General features: G+C 51.6%; 1 protein-coding gene across 28 annotated transcripts in view; it reads right to left on the bottom strand.

Moving 5' to 3' along the window:
- Positions 1-2,083: 2,083 nt before the first annotated feature.
- Positions 2,084-22,144, bottom strand: part of LOC136766930 (ankyrin-3) — a 144,274-nt gene continuing 124,213 nt past the window's right edge. For 23 of the 28 annotated variants that reach the window (XM_066720841.1, XM_066720848.1, XM_066720840.1 and 20 more), the window contains 12 exons: positions 16,018-21,261; positions 15,098-15,172; positions 14,512-14,643; positions 13,988-14,134; positions 13,440-13,698; positions 10,689-13,329; positions 9,248-9,340; positions 8,289-8,372; positions 7,960-8,124; positions 7,498-7,686; positions 7,318-7,409; positions 2,084-6,336 (listed from right to left, as the gene is read on the bottom strand). In XM_066720841.1, coding sequence (XP_066576938.1) covers positions 6,165-6,336; positions 7,318-7,409; positions 7,498-7,686; positions 7,960-8,124; positions 8,289-8,372; positions 9,248-9,340; positions 10,689-13,329; positions 13,440-13,698; positions 13,988-14,134; positions 14,512-14,643; positions 15,098-15,172; positions 16,018-21,261 — 9,293 coding nt within the window. In that variant the 3' untranslated portion in view covers positions 2,084-6,164. The remainder of the gene's footprint in view (positions 6,337-7,317; positions 7,410-7,497; positions 7,687-7,959; positions 8,125-8,288; positions 8,373-9,247; positions 9,341-10,688; positions 13,330-13,439; positions 13,699-13,987; positions 14,135-14,511; positions 14,644-15,097; positions 15,173-16,017; positions 21,262-22,144) is intronic. The other 5 variants (XM_066720859.1, XM_066720861.1, XM_066720858.1 and 2 more) reach the window with 4 other exon arrangements.

Genomic DNA, 22,144 nt, shown 5'->3' with positions numbered 1-22,144 from the left:
GTCTCTGAGAAGTGTTTAACTCAGTGACGCCAGCAGGCAGTTTAAAGCCCCTCTGTGGTAAATGTCAGAAATCAGGTTGTGTGTTTTTAACTGTAAGTTTCACTGGCTTCCTGTTCGGACGGGATGAGACTCCGGCCGTTTAAATCTCTCCAGTGACCCACATTCACATTGTCACCCCTGTAAAGCAGCCACGGAAACATGGACCATCCCGCTGTCCTCGCGCTGGGGGGCCATGTATGTGCACTGAACAAAAACATAAACACATGTGAAGCGTGGGTCACATGTTTCATGAGCATGAAAGAGACATGAAAGACATGAGACATGAAAGATCCCAGAAATTCTCTGTTTTTCGAGTAAAAAAGTGAGCATTTCTCCTTTGCCAAGTTCATCCACCCGACAGGTGAGGCATATTTAGAAGCTGTGCTGGGACAAGAAAAGTCCACTAAAATTTGCAGATTTGTTGCACACCACATTGCCACAGATGTCTCAGGTTTCAAGGGAGCGTTCGATTGGCTGCTGGCTGCAGGAAAGTCCACCAGAGCTCTTCCAGAGAAGCGAATGTTCATTTCCATAAGCCGCCGCCAACGTAGTTTGAGACAGTGTGGCAGGACTCCAACTCGCCTCACAACCGCAGCCCACGTGTCCCACCAGCCCAGGACTCCATGTCCGGCTTCTTCACCGGCGGGATGCTCTGAGAGCGGCCGCCCGAGCAGCTGAGGACACGGGGTTTGCACTCGGGAAGCTCCTCCTCGCCAGGGTCGGGACCTGCAGTCTGCAGCCAATCGCGCGCTTCCTCAAAACTTAATAGATTATGGCCCAATTCATGTATTGGTGACTGATATGAACTGTAACTCCGTAACATGTTTGAAGTGTTTTTTTATAGTATTGTTCAGTGGAGATGAGTTACGTAATTGAAAGTTATCGACAGGTGCCAGAGTCTGATTCGAGAGGGACTGTCCTGCCCGGGGGAGTTGGGTTGGGCTGCGATGGGTTAAGAAATGCTAATTAAGAGTTAATTGAAGCTTTCCACACTGAGCAGATAAGCTACCTGCCCCCCCAGGCCCAGTGACACAGTCACAGTTGGCTTCAGCACCACCAGGCGGGGGGTTTGTACCGGTTACAATTTCTGTGTTCAGAAAAGACCAGAGGCCAGCTCTCTTGCCCCCTGGAGACAGGTTGCCCCGGGCCGACCGGCACACAGCAACGGGGTACAGATGTCTGCCAGCGCCACCACACAGCCCCTCACACCCAGCGGTACCCGTGAGCTCTGGACCAGCACCGTCCACACTGGGAAATCTGGACACGGCCGTGAGAGCTGGTTATAGAGGCTGGTGCTGCCCGTCAGCAGCTGCTCACTTCACTGATCCTGTTCTTCAGCACAAGAGTGGAAGCAGGGAAGGGAGTCACTGATTGGTACCTGAGCAGACAGCTCCCCCTACAGGTGCAGAGCGGTGCAGTGCAGGGAGGCAGCTGGGACTGTGTGTGTGTGTGTGTGTACTTTTATTTCATAGCATCTCAAATGGCACTGCACTCAATTAACCCTTGCCTTCCCAGACTACACTGTCTCACTGTGAGTTTAGGCAACATGTGATCCAATCCTTCAGCAGACCATGAGCAGCCCGAGACGCCCATCAGTGAGTCGGTCAGGGCCGCCCTCTGGATCCAGTTCTGGCCGGTGTTGTGAACACCTGCACTCGGAGCAGCGACTCTGACTGGTGGAGCCCCTCAGGGGTCGTGAGAGGACAATTAGTCATTAGCATAGAATCAAATGAGCCGATTGGCCTCGTCTCAGCAGTGACCCTGTCCCATAAGACTCAGCCGGTCCGGGACCGCTCCCTGGGTTCAGGCTATAAACTGTAGGACAGACTCTTTACCTCTTTACCTCTTTGTTCTTCAGTGGCAGAGCACAGTAGACAGTTCACCTTGAAGAAGTGCCGAGCAGCCCGGGAACACGCTGGCAACACTGCCTAATTGGTTCAATTAATTCATTGCGATGGGAGCAGCTCTGGTACCCTGCAGTGGCGGGCCCCAGCCCCGTGGCAGACAGGAAGCAGGACGCAGAGAAAAGACTCCCAGGCCGACGGACATTTAACACTTGTACATTTTATTTCAATCAGCCATGTACACACTGCAGCTGCTATGCATTGTTAGTGTTTATTTTTTTAATTAGTTTAATAACTAATACATGCCCTCATAGATATTTATATATATATGTATATAATTGTTATCACCATGGAAACAAGATGCTGATTCACCAACTTAAATGTTTACTGCTCACAGGTCTCGTTATTTTTAAATTTCTCGATTACAATCAAAGTAAAGAGTGAAGTGAAAACCAGAATGTCGTTACATAGATACGCTCTGCATTGCGAACCACAGCACGGGAACTCTGTGCCAACCACAGCACGGGGTACTCTGTGCCAACCACAGCACGGGGTACTCTGTGCCAACCACACCACGGGAACTCTGTGCCAACCACACCACGGGATCTCTGTGCCAATCACAGCACAGGAACTCTGTGCCAACCACACCACGGGAAGTCTGTGCCAATCACAGCACGGGAACTCTGTGCCAACCACACCACGGGAACTCTGTGCCAATCACACCACAGGGACTCTGCCAATCACACCACGGAGACTCTGTGCCAACCACAGCATGGGAACTCTGTGCCAATCACAGCACAGGTACTCTGTGCTGCCCCGATGTCATCCGCAGAGACGCCCGCCCCGGCGCCAGGACCGCCTCTGAAGCGTGGAAGTGAACCGCAACTCGGGAAGCATTTACACAACAGCACACAAACACTGGAAGTCTCTCGTTTCCTGCTTCTTCTACTTTTTTTTTTTATAAACCAATGTATCTATTTATTTTGGTGATAAACACGGGGGATGCGAGTGGATGTTGTGAGGAAGAGAAACGTTCTTGAGTCCAATCAGGAGCACCGGGGTCCCCGGTAGACAGTGGGGCCCGGGGCCCTGGAGATCTGATGCCAGTCTGAGTGAGTGTGGCCCGGCACCAGCGCGGCGCGGTCGGCAGGACTGCGTCAGTCGCACTCAGCGGGCCGAGAATGGAGACATCTATACTTACAAAAGGTGGCATCTTAATCAACAATCACTCTCTTCTCTTGGACAGCAACATCATTTAGATATTTAATCTGGGATGTGTTTTCGGAGCACAATCTCTTGTCCCCTCTTGCAGCAGACTAGTTTTAGTTTTAGCATCTAAATTTGCTACATTGGCTCCATGCTGCCTTTGATCACGTGAGTAGTTCTGTAATCCATACATGTATTTGATATGTTGAGAACCTATGGTATAAATTAACCTCATCATTTATTTTGAACATATAAATAAGTACATGGATAACAGGCTGAGTATGTATGTAGAATATATCCCTGTGTATTTTAAATATGCAAAAACTTCAGTATAAGGTTCGCACATCATCTACCATAGATTAAATATCTGTTTGTTCCATATGTCCTCAGTCAGACACAACCCCCATCCTCTGTGTCCCACAGCTGCCAGAGGGAAAGCAGGGCATCACGGGCTAGTGAACCAGATCGGGCAACAATCACTCCATACAGGTGCTGTAAATAAGCGACTCGGTCCCGGGGTCTCAGTATCTGCCCCAGCCCCAGCCACAGCCACATCACTCTGCTGTACGAACATCACGATCACCTGGCTTGTGCTCCAGATACTAGTTACCTTGCTGACCGGTCACACGGCCCTACACCAATCACATGACCAACACAGCCACAGTGTCCATCGCATCGCTTTAGTTACTGAATACAGGGAACGAAGGGAAAACTGCAAAACCTGCAACACCACATTCACCCGTGTTTCTCATCGCCAGCTCCACAGACGGTTTCAGGCCCGGTGAGGAAATGCAGAAGGTTTGATCCAGAGGCCGACAGCAGCCCTCAGGGGACAGTCTCTGGGTCCACAGACATTAAGCCACGAGTACAAACATGTGAGACACTGTCTGGGATCTAAGACATGGCTCTCAAGCCCCCCCACCCCCCTGGTCTGAGCAGCTGTTTAACTGGATGAGTTTCATACTTTTTTCTAGACTGAAAATGGTGGTATAGGCATTGCACCCCGAGTCCCACTCGCCCCCCAGGGAAACAACGGGGCTGTCGAGTGTCGGCACTGATCCCTACGACACACACAGGCACGACAACGCACAACTGACTACACACACACAATCGCACACTGCTCTATCAGTTTTCCATCCCCAACACCAAGGCTTCATTTTGTCTTTGAACCTCCTATTCGGTCAACAAGCTGACGGCTAATATAGTCAAACAGTTACACAGCAGAGAGAAACAGAAGGTCATCCTAACCTCGCCATCAGCACACGAGCCCGGACCCACGGACACGAGCCCGGACACACAGACTCTCACACCAGCCTCTCTCCCCGGCACACCTACACAGACCGGCATTCGGCTACTATAAATCATTTTGTTTTGTTACTGAAAGGCTTTGCAAACAACACAAAGATGTTGCATCAGTCGGACGCACTGTGAAAAAAGTGAGAGGATGGGAATGATGTAATACGTAGCAGAGGACCTCAGAGAAGTAAAAACACGCCAGTGACCTCAGCAGAGTGAGGGGTGAAAGGTCACGAGAGCAAGTTCCATCCTGTGACCGTGACCGAGGACATGCCTCCCATTCGCAGCCTGCGATGTGGAAACGCACCTGGATACACAACCTGAGGCTCACACTGCAGACGCTCAGACCGGTGTGTGCGTCCAACATGTGCGAGTCTGTGTGTGGGAGAGCGTATCACTGCGACACAAACAGAAACGCACAGCGCAGACGGTTCTTCTCTCGTGCCGAGCCGGGCTCTCGAGGGTCTCCGTGTTCTCAGTCCGGTTTAAAGCATCTGTGATGGAAATCACTGAGTGAAATTCTCTATTGTGTCATTTGTTTCTCTGTTTATTTATTTGTTATGGTTACAATCTGGAGGGGAAAACAACTGAAAATGAAAGCTATTTTTTTTTTTAAATTGAGAAAAATAAAGTCAAATCACAAGCAGGACAAAGACTTGAGGGTTCGAGGGAGATTGTGAAGCAGGATCGGGGTTATAGAGCAGCCGAGAGCGACACACGAGTACACAACGAGACAGTGGAGGACGGCGTAGACGTCCCGGGGACAGAGGGCAGCGGACAGCACCGGACCGATGCAGCGCAGAGGGGACGAGAGGGAACCACAGCACGCCACACGCAGGAGAGAAAGAACGGAAGGAAGACAGACAGACAGACAGAAAGAAAGATATAGTCTTGCAGAGCTGATGGCTGAAGGCGGACACACCTGGCTGGACTGCAGCGTCCTACTTTTCTAGCTCGAAGACAAGTGATCGGATGGTGAGTGTCAGTGCAGCACAAACTCTCTCTCTCTCGGGGGACCGTGTTCAGGGCCACAGTCACTTCTCCGCTGGCCGTGGCGAGCAATCCCTCTCTCTCACTTTCCTGCAATACTTTTTCGATTATGCGATCGACACGCCCTCGGTTCCCGGCCCCTGGATGTGGCCCTTCGTCCGTCCAGTTATAGATACACAATGACAACACACTCCAGCAGCCGTCGCAGGTCTGAGTGCTTCAATAGCCTGTACACACGCTTGAGTAATATAGTGATATGGGCACTACAGTGTTACCCTAGAAAGACAGATCGGTGATCGTGTTGTGTTGTGTTGTGTTGATGAGAGGCAGTGTAATAAACCATCTGAGTCCAAGCACTTCACCGTTATGTACAAATGTTCAAAGTGTCCTTGGGAAGAGGTCTGAGGAAGCGGATGTTGCGCTGCACCCCCCCGGGGGCTGTTTTCTAACACAGCGGCCAAAAAAACTAGAGGAAAACAAATTAAAAAAAGTCAAAAAGAAACAGAAAAAGAAGGAAAATGAAAAAGATCTACTTGTTTACGTCACCCAAACAACAGAGGATGCTATCTTTGGTCACAAAATTAGCAAACGGGAGAGAAGAGTTAGAGGAAAAACCGAAACAAACCAAATACAGCTTTAAAAAACAAAAATGAAAGAGGAGTGAAAGCGGGGAAATAACGAAATGAAACGAGGAACTGTGTGTCCCACCGCAGCGCCGCCGGGCCGGGCTGTGGAGGGGCGGGGGGTGGGTCCGGACCGGACCGCGGTGCACACGGGGGGCGCGGCGCGTCACTCGGGCTGGTCGCTGCAGAGGCGGCGGAGGAGCCGGTGCAGGTCGTGCTGCAGGGCGTCGTGCCGCAGCGCCTCGGGGGCGTCGTCCAGCTGCTCCAGGTGCACCTGCTTCCCCTCGGCGCCGCGGACCACCGTCCTCCGCTGGGAGCTGGCCTTACGCATGCTCGTCCTGCGGGGGGAGAGAGACGGTCAAGACACGCGGGGGGACTGCGGCACTTGGACAAGTCCACCCCCGTCCTGTAGCACAGTGTAGTTTACTGTAGCACAGCATAGTGTAGTGTAGCTCACTGTAGTGCAGTGTACAGTAAACTAACCTACACTGCACTACAGTTTACTGTGATGCATTGTAGTGTAATTTACTGTAGCTCACTGTAGTGCAGTGTAGTGTAGTTTACTATAGTGCAGTGTATGTTAGTTTACTGTAGCGCAGTGTATGTTAGTTTACTGTAGCGCAGTGTACTGAAGTTTACTGTAGTGCAGTATAGTTTACTATAGTGCACTGTAGGTTAGTTTACTGTAGCGCAGTGTACTGAAGTTTACTGTAGCGCAGTGTACTGTAGTTTACTGTAGTGCAGTGTACTGTAGTTTACTGTAGTGCAGTATAGTGTAGTTTACTGTAGCGCAGTGTAGGTTAGTTTACTGTAGTGCAGTGTAGTGTAGTTTACTGTAGCGCAGTGTAGTTTACTGTGATGCATTGTAGTGTAGTTTACTGTAGCTCACTGTAGTGTAGTTTACTGTAGTTTACTGTATTGCAGTGTAGTGTAGTTTACTGTAGCTCACTGTTGTGCAGTGTAGGTTAGTTTACTGCAATGCAGTGTAGTCTACTGTACTTTACTGCACCTCAGATGGAACTGGGAACCGAGACTGCCCCCAAGACTGCGATCGACCGTGCAGCGATCCAGTGATGAAGCTCCACGTCTGACCCAATAACCCACCACAGTTAAAATAAAGCTGCATGCAGACAGCTAACTCTACAGGGCTGTGCCGAGCGCGGCTCAAACGCGAGCCACCGAGGACTGAACCCGGCGCAGCGCCGCATGGAAGGGGACGCGTGGCTCGCAAACACCACCGTGGGGAGCGGGGGTTAGAAGGGGGACGAACGGGGCTCGTGAGTCACACTCGAACATGGCCGAGTCATGCCACTCCAAACCTTTTGATCACCGAGCCGTCCTCCTGCACAATCTCCTGCTCAGCTAAGTGCGGGAGGTGAACCTTTCCACAGACGCCCACATAACTCAGGGCCTGGAGGCGAGGAAGGGAAGAGGGATTCATACACCGTCTCACACTCACTCCACCCCCACACACGCCACACACGTGACGAAGGGCTGACCTGTTCAAAGTCGTCTTTGGCTGAGGGCAGGCCGGTGGCCAGCGAGGGGTCGCCCAGCTGCTTCTCCATCCGCTCCCCCTGCAGCACCGTGGTCTTGGTGACCTTGCTGACCTTGCGGCCCTCGACCGGCTGCACCTGGAACTCCGAGGAGCTTCCCGTCGCCATCGCCTGAGGCTCCGACAGGGTCACCTGCAGGTTCCGGGGGTAGAGTCAAGACTGGGGGGACAGAGTGCCTGGGCAGCCGTGTGGAGGTGTGTGAGAGAGGCGGTGCTTAGGGCTCTGGGGCCAGCGGTCAAATCTTCTGTGTGTCTCTCTGTGTCAGTGCGTCTGTCTCTCTGTGTTAGTGCATCTGTATCTCTCTGTCTGTGTCAGTGAGTCTGTCTCTCTCTCTCTCTCTCTCTATATCTGTGTCTGTTTGGAAAGCGCAGGGCCACCGGTGCTGGGGGGCTGCAGGACACTGACCTCTGTTTGGTCGCTGTCGCTCTTCAGCACCGTCCTCTTCACCACCCTGGAGAAGCCGTCCCCTTCCTCCACACGCAGAGGCTCCTGTGGGGGCCCCTGCATGATCACCTCCTCCTGCTCGGCGCCATCCGCAGACACATACTTACGGATGATTTTCCTGGTGACCTGCAGGGGAACGATGGGAAAGGATGAGACAGAGACAGACACAGACCAGTGACCGGTGGGCGTGGCACTGCGGCTTTTAATGATTTCAATGAATTAATTCAAATATTTAATGGTTTTGTTTTTTCTATGGAGTGCGATATAGTGCCCTGCTATGCTGTCCTCACCTTCTTCACCACCACGTGTCCATGTTCGTCTGTGTACTGCTCCTCCGTCACCGACTCGGGGGGGAAGTCTGGCATCTCGTCCGCCTGCAAGAGCGCAGAGCAGGCAATGAGAGAGGAGAGAGCACAAGGACACACGGTACAAACAGACACACACACTGACACACACTGACACGCTCAGACACACACACACAGACACCCACTGACACACAGAGATGCAGAAAAACAGACACACACAGAGACACACAGAGACATGTGCCTCCAAAACACTATCAATCAATTAACTGATTAATACTAAACACTACACATGGTTAAACACTTTTCAAACAGGTTAGTTCTGGTTTCAGGGCACAAGGGGACCCATGATGTCACGTCTCACCGTAGAAAAGCACCCCCTCCTCTGAACATGTCCACACAGGGTCATGTCTACACATGGTCATGTCCACACAGGTCATGTTTTAAGGACACCTGTCCCGTTTGTCACGCGACTTTCACAACTTGTTTAGTTTCTCTGCACATGAGCAATTTCGAGCAGAATAAACCCAAACGCAGCACCTCCAGTCCCGGGCTGTGATGGCCGTCACGTTAGGACACGCACACGCTAACATGACGTCATCAGCCGGGCTCCCCAAACACACAGTCTTATTACTCAACTCCACACGGCAAGAGGATGCAAGACATGAGAAAACAAAAACCTCAACAGAAGCAATGAAGTCAAGCCCATGAGAAAAGAAATAGAAGAAAGAAAGAAAAACAAAAGCACTGCAGCCCTGGCAGGAAGCGGCAGCACAGAGCCAACCCGGGCAGACCGGGCCAGCAAGGGTCTGCAGGGACAGAGGGACGGGAGAGGACCCTGGCGCGGGGACGGGGACACACAACATGCTCACGGCATCAGCAAGCCCCCCCGGGCAGGCGCTGCACGTCACACCGTGGCCCCCCACACTCCATGCACCCACCGGTACCTGGATGATCACTCTGCGGCGGACCACCCGGGTCGTTACGACCTCCTCATCATCCGAACTATCCTCCAGCATGCCCAGCTCGGCTACGATCTCCTGAGCGGAGAGCAGAGGGTTCGACAGGGGGCACAGCTCAGTCGGAGGCCTGTTTGTGTTCTCTGCGTGTGTTTCGTGTGTTCATGTAGTGTCTCTTTGAGGCAGCTCGACTCTCACACATTATAATGAGTGTTTCACTGTAGTAGCTCTAGAGTTACTCCTCAGGCTGGCCTTGAGGAGGATTCCACATCTGCTGAACATGTCCTTTATTGGGTTGCTTTTCCACATTTTGTAAATCTTGCACAAGCCATAAGACGACTCTGCTCTCTATGAGTTTTAGGTGTTTAAACCAAAGCTATGATCACATTTGTGTAGATTAGTTTACTCACCAGGTCTTTACTCTTTCTAGTCCTTGATGATGAACAGTAGAAGCAGTTTATTTATTCAATCAATTATCTGTAAAGTTCCTATTTTTGCACATATTAGAAAAGGGGATTGATTTTGGACAACAAAGACAACTTTTGACATACAAGACAAGACAAGAAGGCAGGAGATTGAAGAGACATTGCAAAAGGAGTGATGCCAGCCTGGGAGATGAGAGTGTGATGGCGGGGGAGGAGCGTTGAAATCTGTGTGGCAATCGGACATGCGGGACCTTGACGGTCTGAGGACTGTTAGTCTGAGTGTCTAGTGACCTGGGACCATTCGGATCTACTCCACCGCTTGGGGAGGGACCAGAACACAAACACAGCAAGGCATGCAACGGTCACTGGGCCTGGCTGGGTGGACTGTATGGGTGAGATGTTGACAGTGAATGACGTGTGATGTTGAACAACGTGGTTGAACATCAGCACTGCGCTGTATTCGCCACGATTCCCAAAGTCCCGTCGCTCGCGGCTCTGCGCTGACTCTGACACTCCCAGACCTGGCTGCCCAACGCACGGACCGCCCAGCCCGGGTCCCGCCTCACCGGGTGAAGTCACAGAGCGCACCTACGCTGTTACATGACCCTCGTGGAGTCCGTGCGCTAAGCGGCACTCTGACAGACACAATTGCTCTGTCGGTCCGAGGCCAGGGCCGGCACTAGACTGCATGGACACGATTACGGCTTAAGACTAGGAAACTGATCCACCAAGGGAATTGGGCCTGAAACACCCCTTTACACACCTGACTGAGTAATACACCTGCAAGAGATACACTTTCAATTCCCTCCCCACCCCAAACACACCGCGTGCGTTGAGCTCTACGTTCCTTTGACGACTGCATTAGTATTTGAGTTAGTGTCCCGGGGTGTGTGTGTGTCCTACGTGTCTCTGCGGTGTCCCGGTGCCAGACGGTAGCTCACTCCGGTGTGGTTATGTGTGCGGGAAGCTGCAGGGAATTCGGGGGCCCATGCTGAGATCCTTACCCTCTCCAGGGGGTCATCATCCAGGTATTTAGTCACTTTTCCAGGGTGCTCCTCGGGGGACTCCACGATTGTCAAGCTGCCGTTCCTGGGAGACGGCACAGCGGGTGGTGGGGCCTGGGCCTCCTCCGGCTCATGCACTATAGGGTTCATGTCTGAATCATCGCCAGCTTGGGCTGCTTCGTCTGTGTCCAGGGGCCCCGGGGCACGGGTCGCGGGCTTGGCTTCACCGAAAACAAGCGGAAGGTCTCTACGGTAGAACGACGTCTTGCCGGGATCACTGCCAGCCGGTGCGGCTTGCTCCTGATGCGCGTAATGGGCGGCCCACATGGTGTCGAAGTAGGGCTCTGCGTATTCAGGGTCGGCGCCTTCATACAGCCGAGTGAACTCCGAGTAGACTGGAGTCGTGTACCGGTAAGCGGGGATGGACTCGGTAATCTCACGGGGAGAGAGACCGGACTCCGGGCTCAGCTGTCTGCGTGTCGGGGAGTCTTCCTCAGCCGTCTCAGCTGACCGGTCCCAGCTGGCAGTCTCGGCGCTCTCGGCGGGAGGACCTCGGTCCAGTCCGAGCTCCTGGGGGCCACAGACCAGCTTCCTGTTGCTGTCCTCAGCGCGGTCCGGGGGCTGCTCTCCGGGGTGGGGGACGTCGGCACTCGCGGGTGTGGTGACGCCGAACCCTGGAGTTAACGGGCTGTACTCAAAGGCCGTTGGGATGGATTCGGGGGAGACTGGGCTGCTTTCAGAGGGAGTCTTGTTGCCAGGAGTTTGAGGGCTGAACTCAAAGGCGGTCTGGTGCAGCTGTGGTGACATGGACCTGTACTCGGTTATGGGCTTGGCCGATCCAGGTGACACTTGACCAAAGTCACAGGAGGTGGTTTTAAAGTAGTCGGGCGAAATCTGACCGAATACGTGGGTTATTACAGTCGGCTTGGGGGACATTTGACTTGAAAACGGTGGTGTTTTGGCAGAGTCAGGGGATATCTGACTGGATTCAGGTGGAGTTTTAGTAAAATCAGCTGATCTTTCACTTAAATCAGGTGATTTCTGACTGAATACAGCAGACAATGCTGTCTTATAATCAGGTGATTTTTGACTGGGTTCAAAGAGGATTTGGGTATGTTCAGGCGATAACTGACTGAAAGCAGAGACAGTTTTGGTAAAGTCAGGCGACCGCTGACTGAATATATCAGATGCTGTGGTGAAATCAGGTGATATCTGACCAGATTCGGGAGGAGTTTTAATCTCAGGTGATGTTTGACGTGATAATGGTGGTGTTTTGATATGATCAGGTGATTCCCGAATCAATAAAGGAGGTGATGGTTGTCCAGATTCAGCCTGAGGTTTGATACTTGTCGGTGACAGCTGACTGAAAGCAGGAGATGTCGTGGTAAAATCCGGTGAGAGTGAATTGGATTCAGACGGTGTTTTGGGTTGATCAGGTGATATCAGACTGAGTAAAGGAGACATGGTGGTGAGATCTGATATATATCCCGATTCAGGGAGAGTTTTGGTCAGATCAGGTGATGTTTGACTTGAAAAGGGCGGTGTTTTGTTGCGATCAGGTGATATCTGTCTAAATTGAGGAGCTGTGCCATCCAGGTCAGGTGATCTCTGACTGAAGGCAGCTGGTGAGGTGGGAACCTTAGGAAATATCTCGCTGAACTCTGGGGGCGTTCTGCTACACTCAGGAGACATCTGACTAAATCTAGTCGTCATCGAGTCAAGGTCAGGTGACATCTGGCTGAATACGCCGCCGCCTTCGGAGGTCATCCTGTACAGCGTGATGGGTTTGTTCGATACGGGTGAGCTGAGCCCAGGGGGCAGTGGAGGTAACCGGACCCCAAACTCGAATAAGGCTTTGAGGGATTCGGGCGAGATATCACTGAAATCAGAGGAAGACGATTCGAGATCCGGTGAAATCTCACCACGCTCAGGGAGAGAGACTTGGCCGGTTTCATCGGTGGTCCGGTGGGGATCTGAGGCGGGGGGCTCGGCTTTGATGGACGTTTGTGAGACAGGGCTGAGATCGAGGAAGCTCTGTGCGGATTCCTGCAACATCGGACCCAATTCGAGGCCGGTTGTGCCGACTTCAGGTGGCGCTGGACTGAATTCAGGGGCGACTCCAATGGGCTCAGTGGACACTGGACTGACCCCAAGAGCAGTTTCATCAGATTCAAGTGTCAGACCACCGAAGACAGGGTGGGCTGCGTTGACTCCTCCGATTCCGATTTCGGGGGAGAAATCAGGAGACACCGGCCCGTCGATGGGATGGGAGATGAATCCGGATGACACCTGGCCGAATCCAGCTGTGGGCCCGAGCGGGTCAGGTGACAGCTGACTGAGACCAACGGCCGGGGAGGTGGGACTGAGTTCGGGGCTACCGTGCCGGCTGCCTGCTCTGTCTGCGGTGGCTCTGGGGACCTCAGGGGGTGCCTGCCCGTGCCACAGTGTGCTCTCTGCCAACTCACGGCTGTACCCGTACGACTCTGGGGGGGGTTCTGGGAGTGCTCTCTCGGGGGCGGTCAGCTCCAGAAGCCACGCCCCCTGCACCATGTCTAGAGGACTTACTTGATTGGCTGCCCCTCTCTGTTGAGTCTCTGCTCCCCCCTGTTCAGATGCCCGTCTGGGTGTGCCCTCCGAAGCCCTGAGGAAAAATAAATTATAATAATGTTCTCTGACATTCTGACACTATTTCCTTCAGACAAGTTATTTCTGTAAATAAAACCGATAGGAGTCCGGTGCAGAAACACATACTGAGGCTGTGCAGTGGTTTGTGACGTGTCCCTGTGCAGGTTGGCCTGGAGCTTCTCCTTCTGTGTGTGTCTCAGGAACTCGGTGACAGACACGTCGGCGTCTCCCCGCGGGGCGCCCTCATGGGGAGAGGAGAAGCTGACAGAGATGTCCTCCTCTGACACCATGGGGGGCGACTGTCCGGGCGCTGGATGTTTCTTGGAGTTCTCAGACCGGCGCACCGTCCTGGGGCTGTCGATGTCCTCGTGCAGCGCGGAGAACCCTGCACACACACGCACACGCATGACAGGACAGGACGAGACATACCAGCTTAGTGCATGAACTAGAAAAAGGCTGCGTTAAATGCTTTGCTAAAACCAGAACCACCGAACTGTGTGCTGCAGGCTGTGCCATCTGTCATATCCACGAGCCACAAGCGTGGCACATCAGGACAATCGAGTGGGTAATCATCTCGTTGTGTACAGAGCTCTTGAACTGAAAAACTAGACAAGTAACGCAAGCATGCCAGCATTTGTGTCGTGAAGCGAGTCAGCGCCCTCTCCTCCTCGCACCTTCGCTGTGGTCCAGGGCGATGGTCTGCTCGATGTCTGCATAGGTGTGGCACGACTGCTCCTGGCTGGACTTGATGATTGTGGTTTCGATGAGGTGGACGATGTCCATGCGGTTGATCTTGGTGAGTTTCTGAATCAGGCTGCTTTCTGTTGGGAGAAACAAACCCAGTAATCAGTAAAGACTATCGTTTCCTTAATCATCCCTCCGTCCAGCCGATATTGTGCAAAACAACGGGAATACATTTGGCTTTACACTGAGCGTTTCTTTCAGTGTTTGTTTGAAGTGGCTATTGAAGAGAAACAAGCGCAGTAAGCTTCAGAAATAAAAACATTTGTGTTTTACACTCCTGCACTACCTTCCTAGTCTGAGAAAAGGCATTTTTCTGAAGCCCCCCCTTCATTAGACTCAAAATCCCGCCCTGTCACATTCTTCCAGTTATTCTCCCGGGTTCATGTCTGTTCTGTTCCCTCCGTGCCAAAGCTAAGCAGAAGGCGCTCGGCTGACGGCCGCCCCGCCGGCCCACCTGTGGCGTGCTTCCCGTCGCGCTCCCCCCAGTGCTTCAGCAGCGCATGGCTCTGGTCCTGCAGGGACTTGGGGTTCTCAATACGGACTTGGTGGATCTGGTCCTCGCTGAAGTCCAGCTCCCGGGCCAGTTCTGCCAGGGGGCGAGAATCAGGGTTACTAGATTGCGATACTAGATTGGGAGCTCAACGGTCTTCCCTCAATCCCCCGTTAACACGAAATGGCACTGCATGTAGCTCAGTACACATATATTATTGGGAGAGAGATAAAATTAAATACAATAAACAAATACTACAGTATTCAGGCATTAAGTGCAGTTCTTGCATCTTCAAAGGGTTACAACTGGAAGCCTACCATCTTTCTCAGTCACGTCTGCGCTGCGTGTTTAAAGATCTGAACTAGACTAGACACACTTTTCTCGTCTAATTAGCATCCTAAAATGACTGTGTCTGTCATTGTCCCTGCCTCTTGATTCCTTTATTGCATCTTCTCCTGTTTATTGCTAACTTTGTGTGACTGACACAACATATTTAGGTGCATCAGTTATATCCCATAAAGACTTCAGGAGAGTCACCCGCGGCACTTACCCGTCCAGCTGAACCCAAGGTGGTCGGCAATGACAGCTAACCTCTCCTCCTTCCTCTCCACCTCGTCCTGTGGATCTGAATTTCATCAACACAGTATGACTGTCAAAAGCATCGGCAGGTTTGACCAGAGCAGCACATTCACATTGGAGAGACCCTCCAAATCTGGCGGACAATTATGCCTCTCTCTCACTGGCTTTAGAGAATCTAATCAGTTAATCGATTATGAAGCAGACTATTGGAAGCGTGCATCGGGAGATATCGGGTCTATGGGACTAGGAGTGAGGGCAGATATCAACGGAGGAGCATTCAAATCATACTTATTTTCACCCTATTTTCTTTAGAGGTAATCATGTTGAAGTAATGAGGAAATGATGCAATTTAAAACAATACAAAACGCAGCATTTCAGCAAACAACCATAGCAGTTGTGCAGCAGAAATCATAACGATGTGAATGCTGGTTCACTATCAACACAACCAAGGAAATGCAGTGTCTGTTTGATTCCTTGTACTTCCGATTTAAAACACTAGCCTTGTTGTTTTTATACATCTATTGATGAAAATCATCCTATTGTTATTTTATGAAGGATCTGTTATTTGCTGAATTGGATAAGACTAATAATCACCTACTATGTACTAAGACATAGTAAACGATTGACCAGTACATCACAGGGGGTATCCAACTAGCAGAAACACATCCTCAAATGGTTTGTTAAGTCTAGTCAATTTTGCTGCTCTGTTTTTGTTTACCTCAGCCTATAAGTCAATCTTGAGATTGGTAGAAGCACACAGAAGGAAAGGAGACACACAACACAACACAGATCAGAAGACCACAGAGGCAATCACAAAGGCTTTGATCTAAGAGAAGCGCACTTTACTTCTAACGTGCAAGAGCACAGAGAGCCCCAGCAGCTGGGAGGTACCTTCACTGTGGCCTCGGGCATTTTCATCAGGGATGCGTTGCATCTGAGTCTCAATGGACTCATCCCAGATGGGTCTCATGTCAAAGACGTCTTCGGGGAGGTGGAGCTGCGACTCGAGCAGTGGCTCGCTCTCCACAGCCGATATGTCCAGGGTGCTGCTCTCATCGTCGGAAGCGGCATCCTGCTCGTTCTCCGCCTGCGTCAGCCTCTCGACCAGCTTGGAGGCTTCGTCGCTGATCTCCTCGAAGAACTCGATGGAGTTCTTGTACAGCTCAAAGAATGTCTCCTTGTTGTCCTTGGCCGGGGTGGACGTGTGCAAGGTCTGGCCAGATTTGGATTTAACGGGCAGTCTGGACTGGAATGTCTTGGGTTTCGTGGCCTCCTCGCTCTCCGCTCGGAACAGGGTCGCCTTACCTGTCGTTGCTGTGGACTCTCCCTCACAGTAGCTCCTCGCTTTGGAAGAGCGTTTGGATTTGGAATCTCCTGAGGCACTGGCGTCGGTCTCGGACTTGCTCCTCTGCTCCTGCTTCACGGGTATCTTACACTTCCTGTCCGCGACCTTGAGGGATTCTGCACGTCTAACTGGCACATCAGGGCCCGTCTCGGACTTAAGCGAACCTGCCTTAACCGGTATCTTGGATTTGGGTTTCACTTCCTCCTCCACGGCCCCCTTTTGAGGGGCAGGGGAGGGGGCTGACGGCACAGTGGCAGGTGGTTCAGTTGGTGACACGGCTGGTGATGCAGGCTTGACTGGGATCTTTGAGGCCTGCTCAGCGGAGGGTGCCGTCTCTAGGTCAACTTTGGGAATTTCAATCACTGAGTGCTGCTCCTCGGGAGAAGAGTCTGAAGACTCCTCGTCCTGTTCCGAGTAAACGGATCTAGTCACCGTTGAGAAGGTGAGCTGGACGTTTGTTATGGATGGTTCTAAGGAAGCCAAGTCCAAACCTGGGGGGCTATCCCCGTCGCTCTTCTCAGATTGAGCTTCTGTCTGTTCGGGGCCAGGGGAATCTTTCTTTAGGGGTTTGGCCGATGCAGAAATGCCCATTTTGATCGGGATCCGAGACTTTATTGTTTCGGATTTCATGGCTACTACTTCTGTATTCGGTGTCTGATCATTGTCAGTTGTTTTGGACTGAGGAAAAGATGAATCTGTTGTGTCTGTGGTTTCGCTGCAGAGACCACCATCATCTTCATCATCGTCATCTGGCTTCAACTGCAAACACGGAGCACTCATAGCACCTTCTGCTTCAGAAGCCTCACATCCAATGGGATCTTCCCTGGCTTCATCTGACAGAACCTCCTCTAAGGGCTGGTCACCCATCTGGAAGAAGTGGAAGTTTTCTTCTTCATAGCTCCTCTTGCTCATGTCTATGGCTCCACTTCGGGTCATTTCAAACAGTTTCCCTTCCTGGAACAAGAAAGGGTTTTGCTCGCTAGTTGGCGTCCCCTCCTCTGTCGGTGTCCTACCTGGAGTCGTGTCTGGTGTGGCTCCCTGCGACTGGCGATCGACCATCAACCCGAGGATCTTCTGCTCTTCTTCCTTGACCCGCGCCTCGAAGGCATCGTCATCCTCTCGCATGGCGCTCCAGGAATCAACATCGCTCTCGGTTCTCGCGGTGACTCCCTTCGACTGGGTCACGGGACCCAGTGCCTGTTGGCCTTCATCCACATCATCATTGTCTTCTGTGTCGTCATAAATACAGATTTCTGGTCTAAACTGCTCCTGTGCCTGTGCCAGGTGAGTGCGCTGTTCACTTGCACTGTGGAGGCCTTCCCCGTCGGCTTCCTGCGTCCTGGAACATCTCAGGAGGTCTTTGACTTCGTCTGTGGCATTGCTTCCGGTCTGATTATCTGTGGATGGGCACTCTGTATGTGTGTCGGTTCTGTTGCCTTCCTCCTCCACGCTTTCCCTGGACAGTTTGAAACACTCCTCCTTTTGTTCGTCGGTTTTGTTTGTCGCCTCTGCAAGATCAGTGGACGTGGACATCACAAGGGAAGATACGTTGTCGTAAGGGCTTGTGACTTCTGCTGTCTCTCTTGCTTCCTCTTCAAACTCTAAACTAGCAGGTACCTGTGCTTGGTGACATGTTTCTGTCATGTCACTGCCTTCTGCCAAAGACTGCCAAGTTGAGCAGCTCGAGTCTGGTTTGAGAATTGGGTCTGTACTTTGTAGGGATTGATGCTGCGAAGGTGATTCCATCTCTGTGTCTTCACAGCTGGAGGCTGCAGGCGGGACTTCGGTCTCGACTGGGCTGGGGCTGCCCCGCATACCTGGTGGTAAGGGAGAGGAAGGTTGCACTTTAATAATGGGTGCTGTGGAAAGAGTGAACTCTGAGTCTTTCTTAAGCTGAGTCAGCTCGGGCTCACTCTCTGAAGAGCTGTCGCCTGCAGACTCGACTTGTACGGCCTGGCCGCACTCATCCCCCGCTTGAGATAAAGACTCTATCGGTCTGAAATCTCTACGATTGTCTCGCTTGGTTTTGGCGTCTTGCTCCATCTCGTCAAACGTTTTGATTTTTGCGGCCATTTTAAACATCTCTTCCTCTGGGGTGAACCTACGCTGGGGCTCACTATCATCAGAGGAATATTCCTCCTCTGCCTCCTCGGTGTCTTCGGGGATAACGGCGGGCTTGGAGGGCACTAAGAGGACCTGTGGGTCTGGCGTTTTGGGTGTGACTTCATAGCTAATTTCCTCAGAGCTGGGGGTGTCGGGCGAGAGAGGACTCTTACCTGAACTTTCCATCTGCGAGGTTTGTTCCAGACTGTCATCGTCCGCACTTCCCTCGGGGTCCCTGAGCAGCCTGTTACGCACGGCCTCCGGAGGGAAGTCTGCCTTTGCGGGTTGGGTCTGCCAAGGGGCCCCACCGGGCTGCTCTGCCATCGGCATGCCGGGCCTGCCCTTTGGCTCCACCGGGCTGCTCTCTAATGAGTCACGACACGGGGACTCCTTGGTTGGACTGGGCTCAATGGAGTCAGGAGTCTTATGTGAAGAATTATCTTCCATTATTGGACTAGCTTCCAGGGAATCCTTATGACTAATGGTCAGAGAATCATCTGCTAATGGACTGAGGGCCTCCGAGTCTCGACGCTGCAGGGGCAGGTCTAGGCCATCGTGACTGCAAGGAGCCGCCTTCCCAGTTGGCAGATCAGTGGGTATAGAGGCGGCACATCTATCGGTTTGAGGTGCCTCTCCATCCTCTGGGTTCAGAAATGTGTCGACCGTGTCAGAGGTCCTTTTGGAACCGAGCTGGGGCTGAGATGGTTTGGCTTCTGAAGGGACTTTGTCTTTCACGTGAGCATCATCCCTCCAGAAAACTGCATCGCCCTTCAGTGCGGAAGTGGACTCACTCACGGTCTGATCCTCACTCGCCTCCTCGGTGGGAGAGGTGGGGAGAGTCATTTCTGTGGACTGCTGGTCATCAAACGTCATGACGCCAGAGTCTCCAGTTGTCAAGCTTTCAGATTTTTCTTTAATCACTTCTGCACTCTCTTGAGTAGTAGACAAGGCACTTTTCTTGTCATCTTTTGTGTGTGAGGCCAGTGACTTTTCCTTGGCCTTTTCTAATATTTGCTGGTCAATTTTCTTGGGTGAAAATGACAAGCTTTCTGGGCTAGTTTCTGGGGTCTCTGCCAGACCCTCATGTTTATAACTCTCCTCTGAGCTCATCTGTGGCGTGCCATCGCCCAAGCTGTTACTCGGCGAGTCCGCAACCCCCTCGTGTTTGAGGCTCTCGGAGCTGTCGTCAAGGGCTCCGTTCTGTAGGACAATATCCGTCATGAACTCCTCCTTCGACAGATCCGAGGGGAAGACGATACTCAGCTCAGGTTGAGCAGAGCCCGTGTCCTCGCTGGGGATGAGCTCGGGTTTCTCAGATATAGAGGTCTTTCTAAACTGCTGGTACTCTTCATTGTCCTCCAGCTCTGCCTTAATGTCGGCGCTGAAATCTGTGGAGTGCTTCCTATTGGGGCTGATCTGAAAATCGCACTCTTTCCCCAGGGGCTCTTTGCCAGGAAGACCAGCTTTACCGACAGACGAGCTCACGGCATGACTAGTGACTTGTTCATGGTGTCTGACAACATGCTCCTGTTTTGACACGGATGTGCGTGTGACTTGGGTTGTGCTCGAATGCTCTGTTTGTAAGACTGTTGCTTTATGCTCAAAGAGGCCAGACTTTCTCTTTGACGGGTCCTGCCCTGTCTGGAAAGCTCTCATCAGTTCGCGGACAGACATGGTCTCTTCCAGCGTTTCCGTCGTGCCAGACGTTGGTGCAGGGGACTGTTCTATTTTTGATTCTCTTTTGATTTGAGTGGATTTACTGTCGTCGCCTCCTGAGCTTTTCACGCTCGTCTGCTTACGGCCCTTCTGCTCCTCTTCCACCTTCCTCTGAAGAGCTTTGACCTTCTCTTTGATTGAGCCAATGGGCGTCTCCTCCACTACCGGAGACACCTTCGTCGGGGCCGGGGCCGCGGGTGTGCTCAGGATCAGGTCCTCGTCCAGAGACTCCTCGGAGCTCAGCCCGTGGGCGTCGGCCTCCTCACGGTCTTTCCGTTCCTTTAATTTCCTCCTCACTGGTTTCTTGATGTCGGGCGGGGGACACTTAGCGTCCGTTTCGGAAGACTGGTCAGTTTTCTTCTCCCTGCTGACACGGGTCTCTGTGAACTGCTCCTCGATGACGTCTTCCTGAGGCCGGCAGCCGGTGCTGGCTAGCGGCTGCATGAGCAAGTTGTTGAGATCTTCACTCAGATGGGACACCATTCCGGTCATATCCTTCGCCGCTTTAGCTCTTCTGGCCGTGCCCCTGTCGATCTTCACCTCGTGCAAAGGGGGCTCGTGGACTTCAGGAGGCGCCATTCTCTTGGCTTCTTCGATTTCACTGTGGCTCAGCAAGACCCATTCTTCCTCTGGTCTCGCTGCTCTGCTCGCACCTCCCTTCTTCGCTTCCGTCTTACCTGTGTAGGTCCCCCTTCTTAGGATCTCACTTACTTTCTCCAGATCTTCTTTGACCTTTCCTACTATTTCAAAGGGCTCCCCAGGCTCCTCTTCGGCTCCCTTTTCGAGTCCGCCTCCTTCTACGGGGCTCGACTTCTCCGTGGAGTTGGTGGTTAGGATGGCAGTCATTTTGATCAAGTCCTGCTTCATCTCGGACACCTCGGAGAGCAAGTCGGGGCTTGCGAGCGCCGGGGAGTCGCGAACCAAGTGGGTTTTCAGAGCAGAGGTTTCGGTCGAGTCTGTCTCTTCGTCATCTTGGGTTTCAAAAGGACAACAATTAAAAGTAAAATGGAAATCAAAAAAACAGAGATTGGAAAAGTGTGATCAGGACAGGAACAATACAAAATCTTTGGTTCAAACGGCAGCAAGGGAGGAACATCAACAGAAACGGGGTAGGGATGGCTTGTGGATCCAAGAGTCTTGGGGCAGAAGAGCAAAGCAAAGCCAACGAAAAGAAAAACATGGGAAGGAAATGGGCAGGAAATAACTTGCTTATACAGTATTTTTGATTCCATTGCACATCCATACTTACGACACGGAAAGCAAGAACGGGTCTAAAAAAAGAAATCGAACCCAAAGCGTAATAAAAACAGAACAAAACAAACAAAAAAACTAAACGGGACACCCACGAATCCACAAACAAACAGCAACACAGCGAAGTCACACAAAGATAGGCATCTCAAGATTGTTCAGATGTAAGAGATTCATGTCTAAAGAAAAACAATACCAGAAACAATCAAGAGCTATTTTTCCTCTAAAAGAAAGCCAGTGATAGCAAACTGTCAGAAGAGATCCAGGAGGGAATATAACAAACCATTTTAGTTATTATACTACTATTAGCAGCTATATTTGTCTGAATCAGCTGCAAACCGGCATTTCAACTAAAGGAATTTTAAGCCTCCAACTAGAAAACATACAGATCTATTAAAACAGAGGTATGGTTCTTTCCTGGGAACATCCTCCTTGTTTTTGACAACAAAACAAAAACAAAACATTTACACATTTATTTTTTTATGTAGCTTTAGGTGTTTATATTGTAAAAAAAGCAAAAGAAAGGAAATTAAAAAGTGAATTAAATTGAAAGTGGATGAAAATAATTGAATGTTAAGCAAACGAAAGAAGAGGTCGAAGAGCAAT

This window comes from Amia ocellicauda, chromosome 13 (genome assembly GCF_036373705.1).
Source record: "Amia ocellicauda isolate fAmiCal2 chromosome 13, fAmiCal2.hap1, whole genome shotgun sequence".
NCBI lineage: Eukaryota > Metazoa > Chordata > Actinopteri > Amiiformes > Amiidae > Amia > Amia ocellicauda.
Note: the sequence above shows the minus strand (reverse complement) of the source record. Positions and strands in the feature narration are given on the sequence as shown.